Raw genomic sequence first — 11231 nt, 5'->3', positions numbered from 1 at the left:
CATAACTTTCAAAGGACTTTTAGCGGTGGAGAGAAGGGTATCAAATGATGAAACCACGGAAGATTCATGGTGCTGTGGATGTCATCAGGAAAAGATGAAGAGAAAGGTTGAGTGGGGAGCAAGAGTACACCGAGAGTGCCGAGTACGATGGCAGCCTGAGGAGGAAAGGGTGCCGGCACTGTCGAGGTGAGTATTTGCGCTGGTACTCAACCCTCGAAGAAGGAGTACAAGTGCAGTACCTCCTTCAAGGTGCCTGGCAGCAATGTCGAGCAGGTACCCCTCGTGGCCAGCTGTGTCCACCTCGAGACCAACCACCGGGCTGGAAACCGCTTACCTCATCCCACCCAGCGAGCCCAAAGAGCCCCTCGAAACCCCACGCCCGCGCGAAAAATGGAATTTTGCAACGACGTCAAAGGGTGTTGAAAGGTCTTCTTCCCCACTACCAGATTCTCTCATATTGTGTAAGTCGGCCGCCGGACCAGAAAACTTGGATGCACTTTCACCGGTACCAGAAGAACTAACTTGTGCTCTTTGTACCCTCGCGAACAGAGTGTAGGGACTGTGACCTGTCTTTCCTCGGGTCTCTTCGAATCGTGCTCCCCGGTTAGGCGTCAATAGGCAGGGCCTCGGACCATACTCAATCGCCTTTTCCCCCCAATTCAACCAAAGCCTCGCCCACCATGAGTTCCAAGGATCAAGGGCAGGGTGAAGCGGAGAAGAACATTGAGATCTGGAAGGTCAAGAAGTTGATCAAGCGCCTGGAATCCGCTCGCGGAAATGGTACCTCCATGATCTCGCTCATCATCCGTAGGTGCTACCGTTGCCGAAACTCTCTTGAATACAGATATCCCTTCAAGGGACCTATGAACTCAAGCCCCGACTAACCCACCCCTCTGTAGCTCCCAAGGATCAAATCTCTCGCGCGGCAAAGATGTTGGCTGAAGAATACGTACGTCGTCCTGGTCTTGACATGCAAGCGATTTCTCCCGAGGAACCATTTTCTCCAGATCGCCTGTGCCCCCATACCACTGGACGGGCATGGCGAATCCTCACTTGCGCGCGAGGCTAACGTGGCTCAATAGGGTACTGCCTCCAACATCAAGTCCCGTGTGAACCGTCTTTCCGTCTTGTCCGCCATCACCTCCACCCAGCAGCGTCTGAAGTTGTACAACAAGGTTCCACCCAATGGTCTGGTTGTCTACTGTGGTGAAATTATCACCCAAGAAGGCAAGGAGCGCAAGATTAACATTGACTTCGAACCGTTCAAGCCCATCAACACCTCGCTCTACCTTTGTGACAACAAGTTCCACACAGAAGCTCTGAGCGAGTTGCTCGAGTCGGACCAGAAGTTCGGTTTCATCATCATGGACGGTAACGGTGCGCTCTTTGGTACTCTGAGTGGTAACACTCGCGAGATTCTGCAGCGTCTGTCTGTCGATCTTCCCAAGAAGCACGTAAGTTTCCTCAAACCTCGGACATTTTCTTGTCAGCCGACGAGAGGCAACACTCCTTCCCATCGACCCTCGCACGAATCAATCTATCGGTCTCGTGGCTGCAAACCGCTGACTCGTGTTTCTTTGTTTGTCTACAGGGTCGTGGTGGTCAGTCTGCCCTGCGTTTCGCGCGTCTGCGTGAAGAAAAGCGTCACAACTACGTGCGCAAGATCGCTGAATTGGCTGTTCAAAACTACATCACCAACGACAAGGTGAATGTCGCGGGTATCGTTCTGGCCGGTTCCGCTGATTTCAAGAACGACCTCAACCAATCCGACATGTTCGACCAGCGCCTGCAGGCCAAGGTCATCAAGGTTGTCGACGTTTCGTACGGTGGAGAGAACGGTTTCAATCAGGCGATTGAGTTGGCCGCTGAGACCTTGAGCAGTGTCAAGTTCATCCAGGAGAAGAAGCTGATCGGCAAGTACTTTGAGGAGATCTCTCAGGACACGGGCAAGATCTGCTACGGTGTGGATGATACTTTGAAGGCTCTGGAGCTCGGTGCCGCTGAGACTCTGATCGTGTTCGAGAACCTGGATGTCACCCGTTGGGTCTTGAAGGATTCCAACGGCTCGGAGGTGGTTCTGCACACTACCAAGGCGCAGGAGAGCAACCGCGAGCTTTTCCAGGACAAGGAGACTGGCTCCGAGATGGAAGTCGTGGACTCGGGTTCCTTCTTGGAGTGGTTGGCCGAGGCCTACAAAGACTTTGGTGCCGAGCTGGAGTTCGTGTCCGACCGATCCAGCGAGGGTAACCAGTTCGTGAAGGGCTTTGGTGGTATCGGCGCCATCCTTCGCTACAAGGTCAACTTTGAACAACTTGCCGACTACAGCGACGATGATGAGTTCTACGATGATTGACGTCTCGGCACCCTCGCAGAGAGCGAGGATGAACGGCCAGAAGCTCCCGAGGCGAGGCTTCTGACGGCTCGCCCCGTGGATCACGCAAGCGACTCCAAGACTAGAACCCTGGTATCCGTGAAGGATCCCGTCAAGAACCTTGTTCCAAGCCCTGTGAAGTTGCCCAGAGGTAAGCGATTCCCCCTGTTTGTCGTCTCGCTTTCCCGGTACCAAAACCACTAACCGTCTTGGTCTTCCTCCTACTAGGGTCATCCAAGCTCCATTACATGCTCACTGAGGTGACCTCAGTGTCTGAGACGATCTTGAGGTGTAAATTGCAATTTGATTGATTGGATGCAATTCTCTGCAACCGTCTATTGCCTATTGCGCCCGCTGTGTACTGCGCATAAGCGCGCCGTGCGACAAGAGCAGGGTTCAAAAATAGCGCGAGCGGCGGTTGTCTTGCTGCGGTCCATTTGTTTTATCGGTGACCTGGATTGACCCCTGAGACGATCCAGTCCATCGCTTCTGTTGCTTTCATGTTCGCTCTTTTTTAAGTCTGGAAGAAGGAAAATCAAAATTCACGATCTCGCTGCGCTGCTGCCCGATGGCATGGAGGTGGATAATATGAGCCACGTCCATGATCGTAGGGCTAGGAGTAAACTGTAGATAGGCTCGACACTAGAGCCGGACTCGCCCACATAGCTCCGAATGGGTCCTCGGGGTACTCGGATTTGTCACAAAAACCATGGAGATGTATATTTCAATGGGACTCAAAACCTCGACGATGGTACTTCCATCACGCCAAATAATTCTGAAATCCAGTCAAAGTCTGGGTGAAAACGCCTTTTCCCCCGTCTGTACCGACATGAGGAGAATAGGTATCTACTTTGTTTTTTTGTTCTTGTTTTTGAATCAACACTCAGTGACCCGGGGGTGAAAGACCAATACTGGCCGTCTACTAGGAGGCAGCGCGCACACAGAGCTGATCCTTCCATGTTCCCCAGTCTCTGCAAGACTCCGTCGCACGACGCAAATCATCCAACACCTGAAGAACAGCTTCCTTATTCTCCTTCGAGGGGGCCTGTCCACACTCCACGAAGAAGACATACTGCCACGCGCGTTTCAAGCTCGGCCGCGTGTTAATACTCGTCAAGTTCAGCCCATGCGCCTTGAATATCAGCAATGCATTTGCCAACGCACCCGGGGAGGCATGATCCACCGCAAACGAGATCAACGTCTTGTTCGTAATGCCCGTCGAATCCATGGGAGACCGTTTCTCAAAGGCCAAGGAACCTGTTCTCTCCACGCGAGTGTTGCGCAGAATCAAGAAACGCGTTGTGTTGTCGGCGCGATCCTCAATGTTCTCCATCAATATGTCGAGGCCGTGATGTTCGGCCGCGAATTTGCTCGCTATGGCCCCGGCCTTCTCACCCGTCTCCTTTGCAACGATCTCCGCGGCTTTGGATGTAGATGAGACATCTTGTCTCTCGATGCCTTTGAAGTGAGTCGACAGGACGTTTTCACATTGGCCCCATGCCTGCGGGTGCGTGTATAGTTTGGTGATGGAGCCGTCGTAGCCGGACCAGCCAGAGGGGTATGTGCCCTTGCGGACGAGCAGACAGTGATGCACGGTGAGATAGTATTCACCACAGACTTTGACGTCTGTATACAGAGAGGTGCGGTCGGCGAGGAGGTCCAGTGTTTGCACGACGGAGCCATTGGTGGAGTTTTCGAAGGGGATGACTGCGAAGTCGGCGGTTTGGTCTTGAACGGCCGAAAATGCGTCGGCGAAGGACACATGAGGGATCAATTCTGCATCGGTGTTTTTAAATGATTCCGCTGCGGCCTGTAAGATACGAACGGCCAGATGTTAGATAGAGCTAGTGCTGACCTCCGAGTTGAGGTGTGGGGTAGATCAATAAATTGTTACGCGGGGGTATGTCTGAATATGGCTCTTTTCCATACCTGATGGGAGAACGAGGCCAGTGGGCCAAGGAAGACCACTTTCAGGCGATTGTTTGACATCGTGAGAATCAGAAATTTACGAGACTCAATGATCCTTCAAGTTTCAAGCAATTGATCCGAGTACATACAACAGGGCAAGCAGCGCATGGTTCAAGCGGTGAGGGGCGTACACCTCATGCGGGCATATCGACAACAAACAAGGCAAACTCGATGCTTTACCGGCGGGTTTGATCGCATGTCGCATGTCGCATGGGAGAAGTAAAGTTCATCTCTCCGCACATTGCAAGTCCATCGGACTTGTCTTGTTCTATAAATAAGTGCAGATGAGGTTGAGTTCCATTCGAAGTCTATATTCCCGACGTGGAGCGACGACACAGTGTCTGCGCAATTCCTGTCGCAATCACTCGGTACTTGCGGAGCGCTTGCAGCATGACTTGACCTCTCGCAGAATCCCGCTATTCTACGATTATTTGCACCCACAGCCCTCGCATTTACTCAATCTCTCAATATGTGATCTCTTACCGACAACCAAGAGTACAAACACACCAATAGATACGACTCTTCCTTCCATCACAAACCCATCACTCCTTCCCGTCGGCCACCACCTGATCTACTTCCCTCCGCAAGTGACCCTGTCGCAACTATTGCCGGATGGTACAGACATTCTCCACACGCCAGGCGACCCGTTTCATCGACGCCTTTGGGCAGGTGGGAATCTGCGATTTCCTGGTCCGAGTCTCCTTCTGGATGGACAACGAGCTGTATGCATTGAATCCATTCGCAATGTCACCGTAAAGGGGCGCGAGGGCGATGAAAAAGTGATTGTGAGGATTGAAAGGCGCGTAGGCGCGGTCGCCGAGGGTGAAGATCAGCAATTGACTCGGGATCGAATATGGGCTGAGGACGAGGCTCTCGCGGGTGAGGCATCGGTCATTGAGAATCGGGATTTAATTTTCATGCGCACAAAGAGCACGACTGAGCTTGAGGCGGATCAGTCGTTGTTTGATGCACCTGGTCGTTTTGTGAAAGGTATGTCGGCACCTATCTCGATTTTTGTTTGTTCTTGATTCCAATGGGCTGACGATATGTTTTCGCTATGAAATCTACAGCTCCATCGGATGCGACGTTTCGTCATTCAATCCTCCCCAACAAATCCCTTCTTTTCCGTTTCTCAGCGCTCACTTTCAATGCGCATTCAATCCATCTGGATCGGCAATACACGCAAAAGGAAGAAGGGTATCGTGATCTTTTAGTCCATGGGCCACTGACCTTGACGCTTCTCTTAAGCGTTCTTGGGCGCCATTTCAAGGATCTGGGGCTACGGGTAGAGAGTATCGACTACAAAAATCTTGCGCCTCTCTTCGTAGACGAAGCCATGACAGTTTGCGCAAAGCCGAAACTTAGTGGGACTTGGGATGTTTGGATTGAGGGGCCTGGGGGTAGTCTCGCTGTACGGGCCTCAGTGAAGAGTAGCAATGCACAAGATGCAATCTAAAAGCTTCCATCAACTTCTTACTTTTGTGACAAGGATGTTTGCATCTTGCCGATATCTGTCCGTAAGATATAGGAGGTACATGTACAAACTACTCAATCAAGATACTTGACTGGAGCTCGAGTCTGCCACGTAGCGTCCTTGCCGACAAGGAGGGTTGACAGACAAGGTAACGTTCAATAAATAATCGTCACGATCAGGAACTGGCTGAAGAAAGCAGGAATCTGCAGGGTTGAGTTGGGAATATACAGGTCCTCCTAGATGCGATATCTGCGCAGGATAGCTCATGACTGCCTGGGTCTAGAGGATCATTATGCTGTCTATTTTACCCCCAATGGGAGTTCTGGTCAGCTCGTGTCATGAGCGGGCCATTTTTGGTGGCGAGCGCAAGCTTCCATATCACTAATCTCAAACATTCTCAAATATGTCTCGCTTGCGATTGGTCGGTAATGGTGTTGAACATGTCCTCTTTATAGAAATTGACTCAAAATTCCGGACCGAACCAATTTCTGTCAGAATCACTACGACAAACATATCCTATTCACGAGTGGTCAAAAAGAACCGGGTTTTGCTACAGAATGAACTGGTGGGAGCTGCTTCACCTTCTTACCCAATCAAACTTCGGGATGTCGTGAGCATCGCAGAGCCGCGCCAAGAAATCACGGGGGCCGGATAAACCCACTGCCGTAGCGGATGTGCACACGTTTTATTTCTTCTCATTTCCACACCTCACGATTTTTCTTTTCTCCTCTTCATCGAACTTCTTGATGAAAACTCATAGCCCTTGGGTATAATGACATGAGCTTTGATTCAAGCTACTTTTAACCAAAACACCAGAAACACCATACTCCCCATTGGCCAGGATGGATTTCTTCTGGAGCGCACCTCCCGTGGCCAGGTACGCTTGTCGTTCTCGCGCCTGTGGCACGATTGGACGCCTCAGCTAACGTGTCCGCTCAGGACACTCACTGCGGCAACCCTCATTGAGTCTGTGTTGGTCTACGGCCAGGTGCTAGGAGGTGGACGGATCGTCTATCTTCCCAAAAGGATCTTTTTGAAGTTCCCTCCAGAGCTTTGGCGGATCGCCAGCGGCTTCTGTCTCACTGGCCCAGATCTGCAGTGTCTCTTCGACCTGTACAATCTATGGCGCTACAGCAGTGCCCTTGAGCTCGAGTCGGTTCGCTTCCCCAGGCCTGGAGATTTCTTCATCTACGTCCTCTTCGTAAGCATTGTCATCCAGGTAAGTTGACTTGCTCGGCGACATGCCAGCTACAGTAGAGTCATCACTTTTTCTCTCTGCCCGTTTCTTCTTGCCCGCATCCTTTGCCCCCTGTCACCTCGCATATCTGCCCGCCCAGCCTTTTTCTAGCTGAAGCGGTTCCTGGAAGTGAGGAAGAATACCCCTGCATCCCGTGCAGTACCGCATTCGCAAAATTCAAAAAGGTACTGCATGCGGTGTGGGCGTGGTGGGACTGCCTCTGAGATAGCTGTCGCGATCCTTATTCGCGAACGGTGGTTAAGGTGCCCTACATTCTACATAATCATCTGTCAATTCGTGTCCTATATCAACCTATTTATCATTCAATCCCGAGAAATCAATCCAACTCAGAACAACATGATCCGCCTTCCACACGATCTTTTCCTTCTGGTAGACATTGCATGGTGCAGGTGCTGACATTGATAAAGCTCACGGCAGGCTTGTATTTTGGATTCGTCTCCTTCCTCCCCGGTAAGCCTTTTTCCCCCCTGTTTACTCATGCTCCGGGTAGCAACAATATGCGGTGCGATAGAGCAGACACTGAGTTTCGCTTGCCTAGCTTTGATCATGGCTCTTATTTGGACCTATGCCCAAGAGAAGCGCGGTACTAAAGTCACATTCTTCGTGATCACCATTCCCGTCATGTACTTGCCCGCGACGATGCTGTGTTTCACCTTGATTCGTGGCGGATGGCCCGGAGTCCTTCTCGAGTGTACCGGTATCCTTGCCGCCCATCTTTACGACTTCCTTACTCGCATCTACCCGACATACGGAGGTGGCAGGAACTTCATTTCCACGCCACTCTTCGTTCAGCGCTTCTTTTACAAGCACACTCCAAATGTTGGCTCTCGTGGCTACGGCACGGCCTACCAGGCACCCCCCTCGTCCGTCTCGCAAGGCCGTACTTCTGGCTTCAACGCTGGCTCGCGCTGGGGTAGCTGGGGCTCCGGACGAAGACTCGGGTGACCTCTACGCAATGCCACAGTTAGTAGAAACTTCGTCACATGGAACGAATCTTTGCAATTTTGCCCCCGAAGATTGTGTTGTCCACTTACAGCATGAACTCTGCACCTATCATAAGATGAATGGCTCAGATTCTGCAGTCATGTTGACACCCCCCCCCCCCCCCATGATGTATCATTACAAAACACTCGTCTTCAGTATTCAATTGCATAGCGTAAACTGATTCCTAGATTCAATTTGAGAGAAATTGATCCGCCAATTTTCAAATGTCTCCCGTATGTTACCCCATTTCTCGTGTGATCTGGTGGCGAAACGTTCTTGATGAGAGCATTTAAACACTGCAAGTATTAGGGGAGTGTTCTCCAGACAGGAAAGAAATATGTCGTTTAGCAGGCTCCCTCAGCTATCCGTGCTGCAGCTGGAGACCGTAACTAGCCTCGAATTGTACATCTATCATAGAACCTGTCTTAGTTGGCGCTGATTTCTCCTTCCTCCAGACCAGAAGGACTGGAAATATAGCCTAAACGCAGGGACGGCGGTGTGGCAATGTTGCTTCAAAAGGATAGAGGGGCAATGGAATCAGACTCCACTGAAATTACTAGTGATAGAGGGAGTATTTATTCAAACACACTGACATATCGGTGAGATTGTCAGTATATCAAGCTAATCCCAGTGTCTTCTGCCTGGATTATCAAGTTGGCAAGTCGATCGCTGGAATACAAGTAGATGGATTTCTCAAGCTGGGAGGTCATCCAATCATATCGCCCGTGGCTTGAGAAAGGTTTGCCAGTCACAGTCATGCTCGAGTCACCTGACTTACCACGGGCGCTAACCCAATCGGGAACTCGAGCTGCCGCACTCGCAAAATTTCGTTCTCGTCGAACAAATTTTGGAACTTCAATAGCATACTAACCACCAGAATGGCCGCCGTCAACAACATGGAGGTGGACTACACCATTAAGCCCCAGGCGCTTACGCCATCCTCTTCCAGTGAGGACTGGCCTCTTCTGTTGAAGAACTACGAGAAGCGTGCGTGAAGAACTTCTTTTCTCTCCGGGGTTGGTGAAAATCCTGTAGGTCGTTGACGATGGGCTAATTGATCTCGAATCGCGTTTAGTGCTCGTCCGCACCGGTCACTTCACCCCCATCCCTGCCGGTGCTTCTCCCCTGAAGCGTGACCTGAAGTCCTACATCAGCTCTGGCGTGATCAACCTGGACAAGCCTTCCAACCCCTCTTCCCATGAGGTTGTCGCGTGGATGAAGCGCATCCTCAGGTAATTCATCTCCCTGGACACTTCCAATCCGCTCCAATCGGGCCAACTCGCACGAACAATTCTAACCATTGCCTTCTTTTTTTGACTCTAGAGCCGACAAGACTGGTCACAGCGGTACTCTCGATCCCAAGGTCACTGGCTGTTTGATCGTCTGCATTGACCGTGCCACCCGCCTGGTCAAGTCCCAGCAGGGTGCTGGTAAGGAGTATGTCTGTGTTATCCGTCTGCACGACAAGATTCCCGGTGGCGAGGCCCAGTTCCGTCGCGCCCTCGAGACTCTCACCGGTGCGCTGTTCCAGCGTCCCCCTTTGATTTCGGCCGTCAAGCGTCAGCTCCGTATCCGTACCATCCACGAGAGCAAGCTTTACGAGTTCGACAACGAGCGCCACCTTGGTGTCTTCTGGGTCAGCTGTGAGGCTGGTACCTACATCCGTACCCTCTGTGTCCACCTGGGTCTTCTGCTCGGTGTTGGTGCCCACATGCAGGAGCTGCGCCGTGTTCGCAGTGGTGCCATGAGCGAGGAGAGTGGCATGGTTACTCTTCACGACGTTCTGGATGCCCAGTGGGTCTACGACAACCAGCGTGATGAGAGCTATCTGCGCCGCGTTATCAAGCCTCTGGAGAGTCTGCTCACCACCTACAAGCGTATTGTCGTCAAGGACAGCGCTGTCAATGCCGTCTGCTACGGTGCCAAGCTCATGATTCCCGGTCTTTTGCGTTTCGGTATGTTTGTGTTGTTCGCTCCTGCTCCCGGTCTCGGTGATCTATGAGGAGAAGACTGACCATTTTGCGTTTCCAGAATCCGGCATTGAGGTCAACGAGGAGGTCGTCCTGATGACCACCAAGGGTGAGGCCATTGCCATTGGTATTGCCCAGATGTCCACCGTCGAGCTCACCACCTGCGACCACGGTGTTGTTGCCAAGGTCAAGCGCTGCATCATGGAGCGTGACCTCTACCCCCGCCGCTGGGGCCTGGGCCCTACTGCTCTGGAGAAGAAGAAGCTGAAGTCTGCCGGCAAGCTCGACAAGTACGGCCGTGTCAACGAGGCCACCCCCGCCAAGTGGAAGAGCGAGTACAAGGACTTCAACGCTCCTCTGGAGGATGGTGAGCAGCCCGCCGCTGTGGTGGCTACCACCACCACCACCGTGGTTCCTGTGCCCGCCGCCACTGAGGAGGCCGAGTCTCCCGAGGCCGAGGATGCCGAGGAGGATGGTGACGATGACAAGAAGAAGCGCAAGCGTCACGATGGCGAGACTGCCGAGGAGAAGGCCGAGCGCAAGCGCAAGAAGAAGGAGAAGAAGGAAAAGAAGGAGCGCCGAAAGTCCAAGCAGGCCGAGGACAGCGATGATAGCGACTAGATGTTCTCAGGAAGACCAAATCTCTCTTGTGCATGGTCTGTTTCCTGTATCATATTTTCTGCTTTTTCTTTTCACTGGAGTCTTGGGTCAAAAGGGAATCTGTTGGTTTGAAGAGTTACAGTTGCTTTTCAATGATGTTTTATTTCATTCTATAGCCTGTTTTTCCGATGGTAAACGGCCGTGGTCGTGATGCATCCCGATCGCCAACCCATTGAAGCTCACCCATGGGTACTCGTAACCTCTCAACACACTCCCATGAACGGCAATTCTGTTGACTCGGCTGTCCCTCGTTGTCTCGTGGATGCAATGGACATGGGAAGGGGCGTTGTCCACGATCACATTGATTGCCATCTGCGCACACCCTCAGTGCCGGATTCGAGACAAGAGAACAAGTCTGCTTATCAAAGTTGCCTATGCGAGCATTCAGTTGAATTACAACAGCAGTAATCTATGTGCTTCATCCTCATCATCATGGAGGAATCTGCTCATTTCACTTTCCCATTCTTGTCTACTCTCCCCCATCTTTGCGCCCTAGTTAGTTTTGTCCATCCATCTGTGACCCCTCTTTGTCTCTTTCTCTCGGAA

The 11231-nt window shown here is 51.8% G+C and overlaps 5 protein-coding genes across 5 annotated transcripts; 4 read left to right on the top strand and 1 right to left on the bottom strand.

Moving 5' to 3' along the window:
• Positions 1-680: 680 nt before the first annotated feature.
• On the top strand, positions 681-2353 carry POX_e06330 (Eukaryotic peptide chain release factor subunit 1; the record flags this gene model as incomplete). The annotated part of the gene is made up of 4 exons (XM_050115153.1): positions 681-807; positions 900-949; positions 1083-1454; positions 1592-2353. The coding sequence occupies 4 exons, from the start codon at positions 681-683 to the stop codon at positions 2351-2353; spliced, it is 1311 nt and encodes a 436-aa protein (XP_049967613.1).
• Positions 2354-3293: 940 nt separating this feature from the next.
• POX_e06329 (uncharacterized protein) lies at positions 3294-4360 on the bottom strand (the record flags this gene model as incomplete). Its single annotated transcript, XM_050115152.1, has 2 exons — positions 3294-4181; positions 4301-4360. The coding sequence occupies 2 exons, from the start codon at positions 4358-4360 to the stop codon at positions 3294-3296; spliced, it is 948 nt and encodes a 315-aa protein (XP_049967612.1).
• A 591-nt stretch (positions 4361-4951) lies between these two features.
• Positions 4952-5795, top strand: POX_e06328 (uncharacterized protein; the record flags this gene model as incomplete). Its single annotated transcript, XM_050115151.1, has 3 exons — positions 4952-5061; positions 5139-5329; positions 5410-5795. The coding sequence occupies 3 exons, from the start codon at positions 4952-4954 to the stop codon at positions 5793-5795; spliced, it is 687 nt and encodes a 228-aa protein (XP_049967611.1).
• Positions 5796-6655: 860 nt separating this feature from the next.
• Positions 6656-8016, top strand: POX_e06327 (uncharacterized protein; the record flags this gene model as incomplete). Its single annotated transcript, XM_050115150.1, has 4 exons — positions 6656-6690; positions 6753-7032; positions 7479-7521; positions 7610-8016. 4 exons carry the CDS (start codon positions 6656-6658, stop codon positions 8014-8016), a joined length of 765 nt encoding a protein of 254 aa, XP_049967610.1.
• A 917-nt stretch (positions 8017-8933) lies between these two features.
• POX_e06326 (H/ACA ribonucleoprotein complex subunit CBF5) lies at positions 8934-10646 on the top strand (the record flags this gene model as incomplete). The annotated part of the gene is made up of 4 exons (XM_050115149.1): positions 8934-9042; positions 9131-9287; positions 9379-10010; positions 10087-10646. The coding sequence occupies 4 exons, from the start codon at positions 8934-8936 to the stop codon at positions 10644-10646; spliced, it is 1458 nt and encodes a 485-aa protein (XP_049967609.1).
• Between the last annotated feature and the right edge of the window lie 585 nt (positions 10647-11231).

The sequence above is a fragment of the Penicillium oxalicum genome, chromosome V (genome assembly GCF_001723175.1).
Source record: "Penicillium oxalicum strain HP7-1 chromosome V, whole genome shotgun sequence".
In the NCBI taxonomy this organism is placed as follows: Eukaryota; Fungi; Ascomycota; class Eurotiomycetes; order Eurotiales; family Aspergillaceae; genus Penicillium; species Penicillium oxalicum.
Note: the sequence above shows the minus strand (reverse complement) of the source record. Positions and strands in the feature narration are given on the sequence as shown.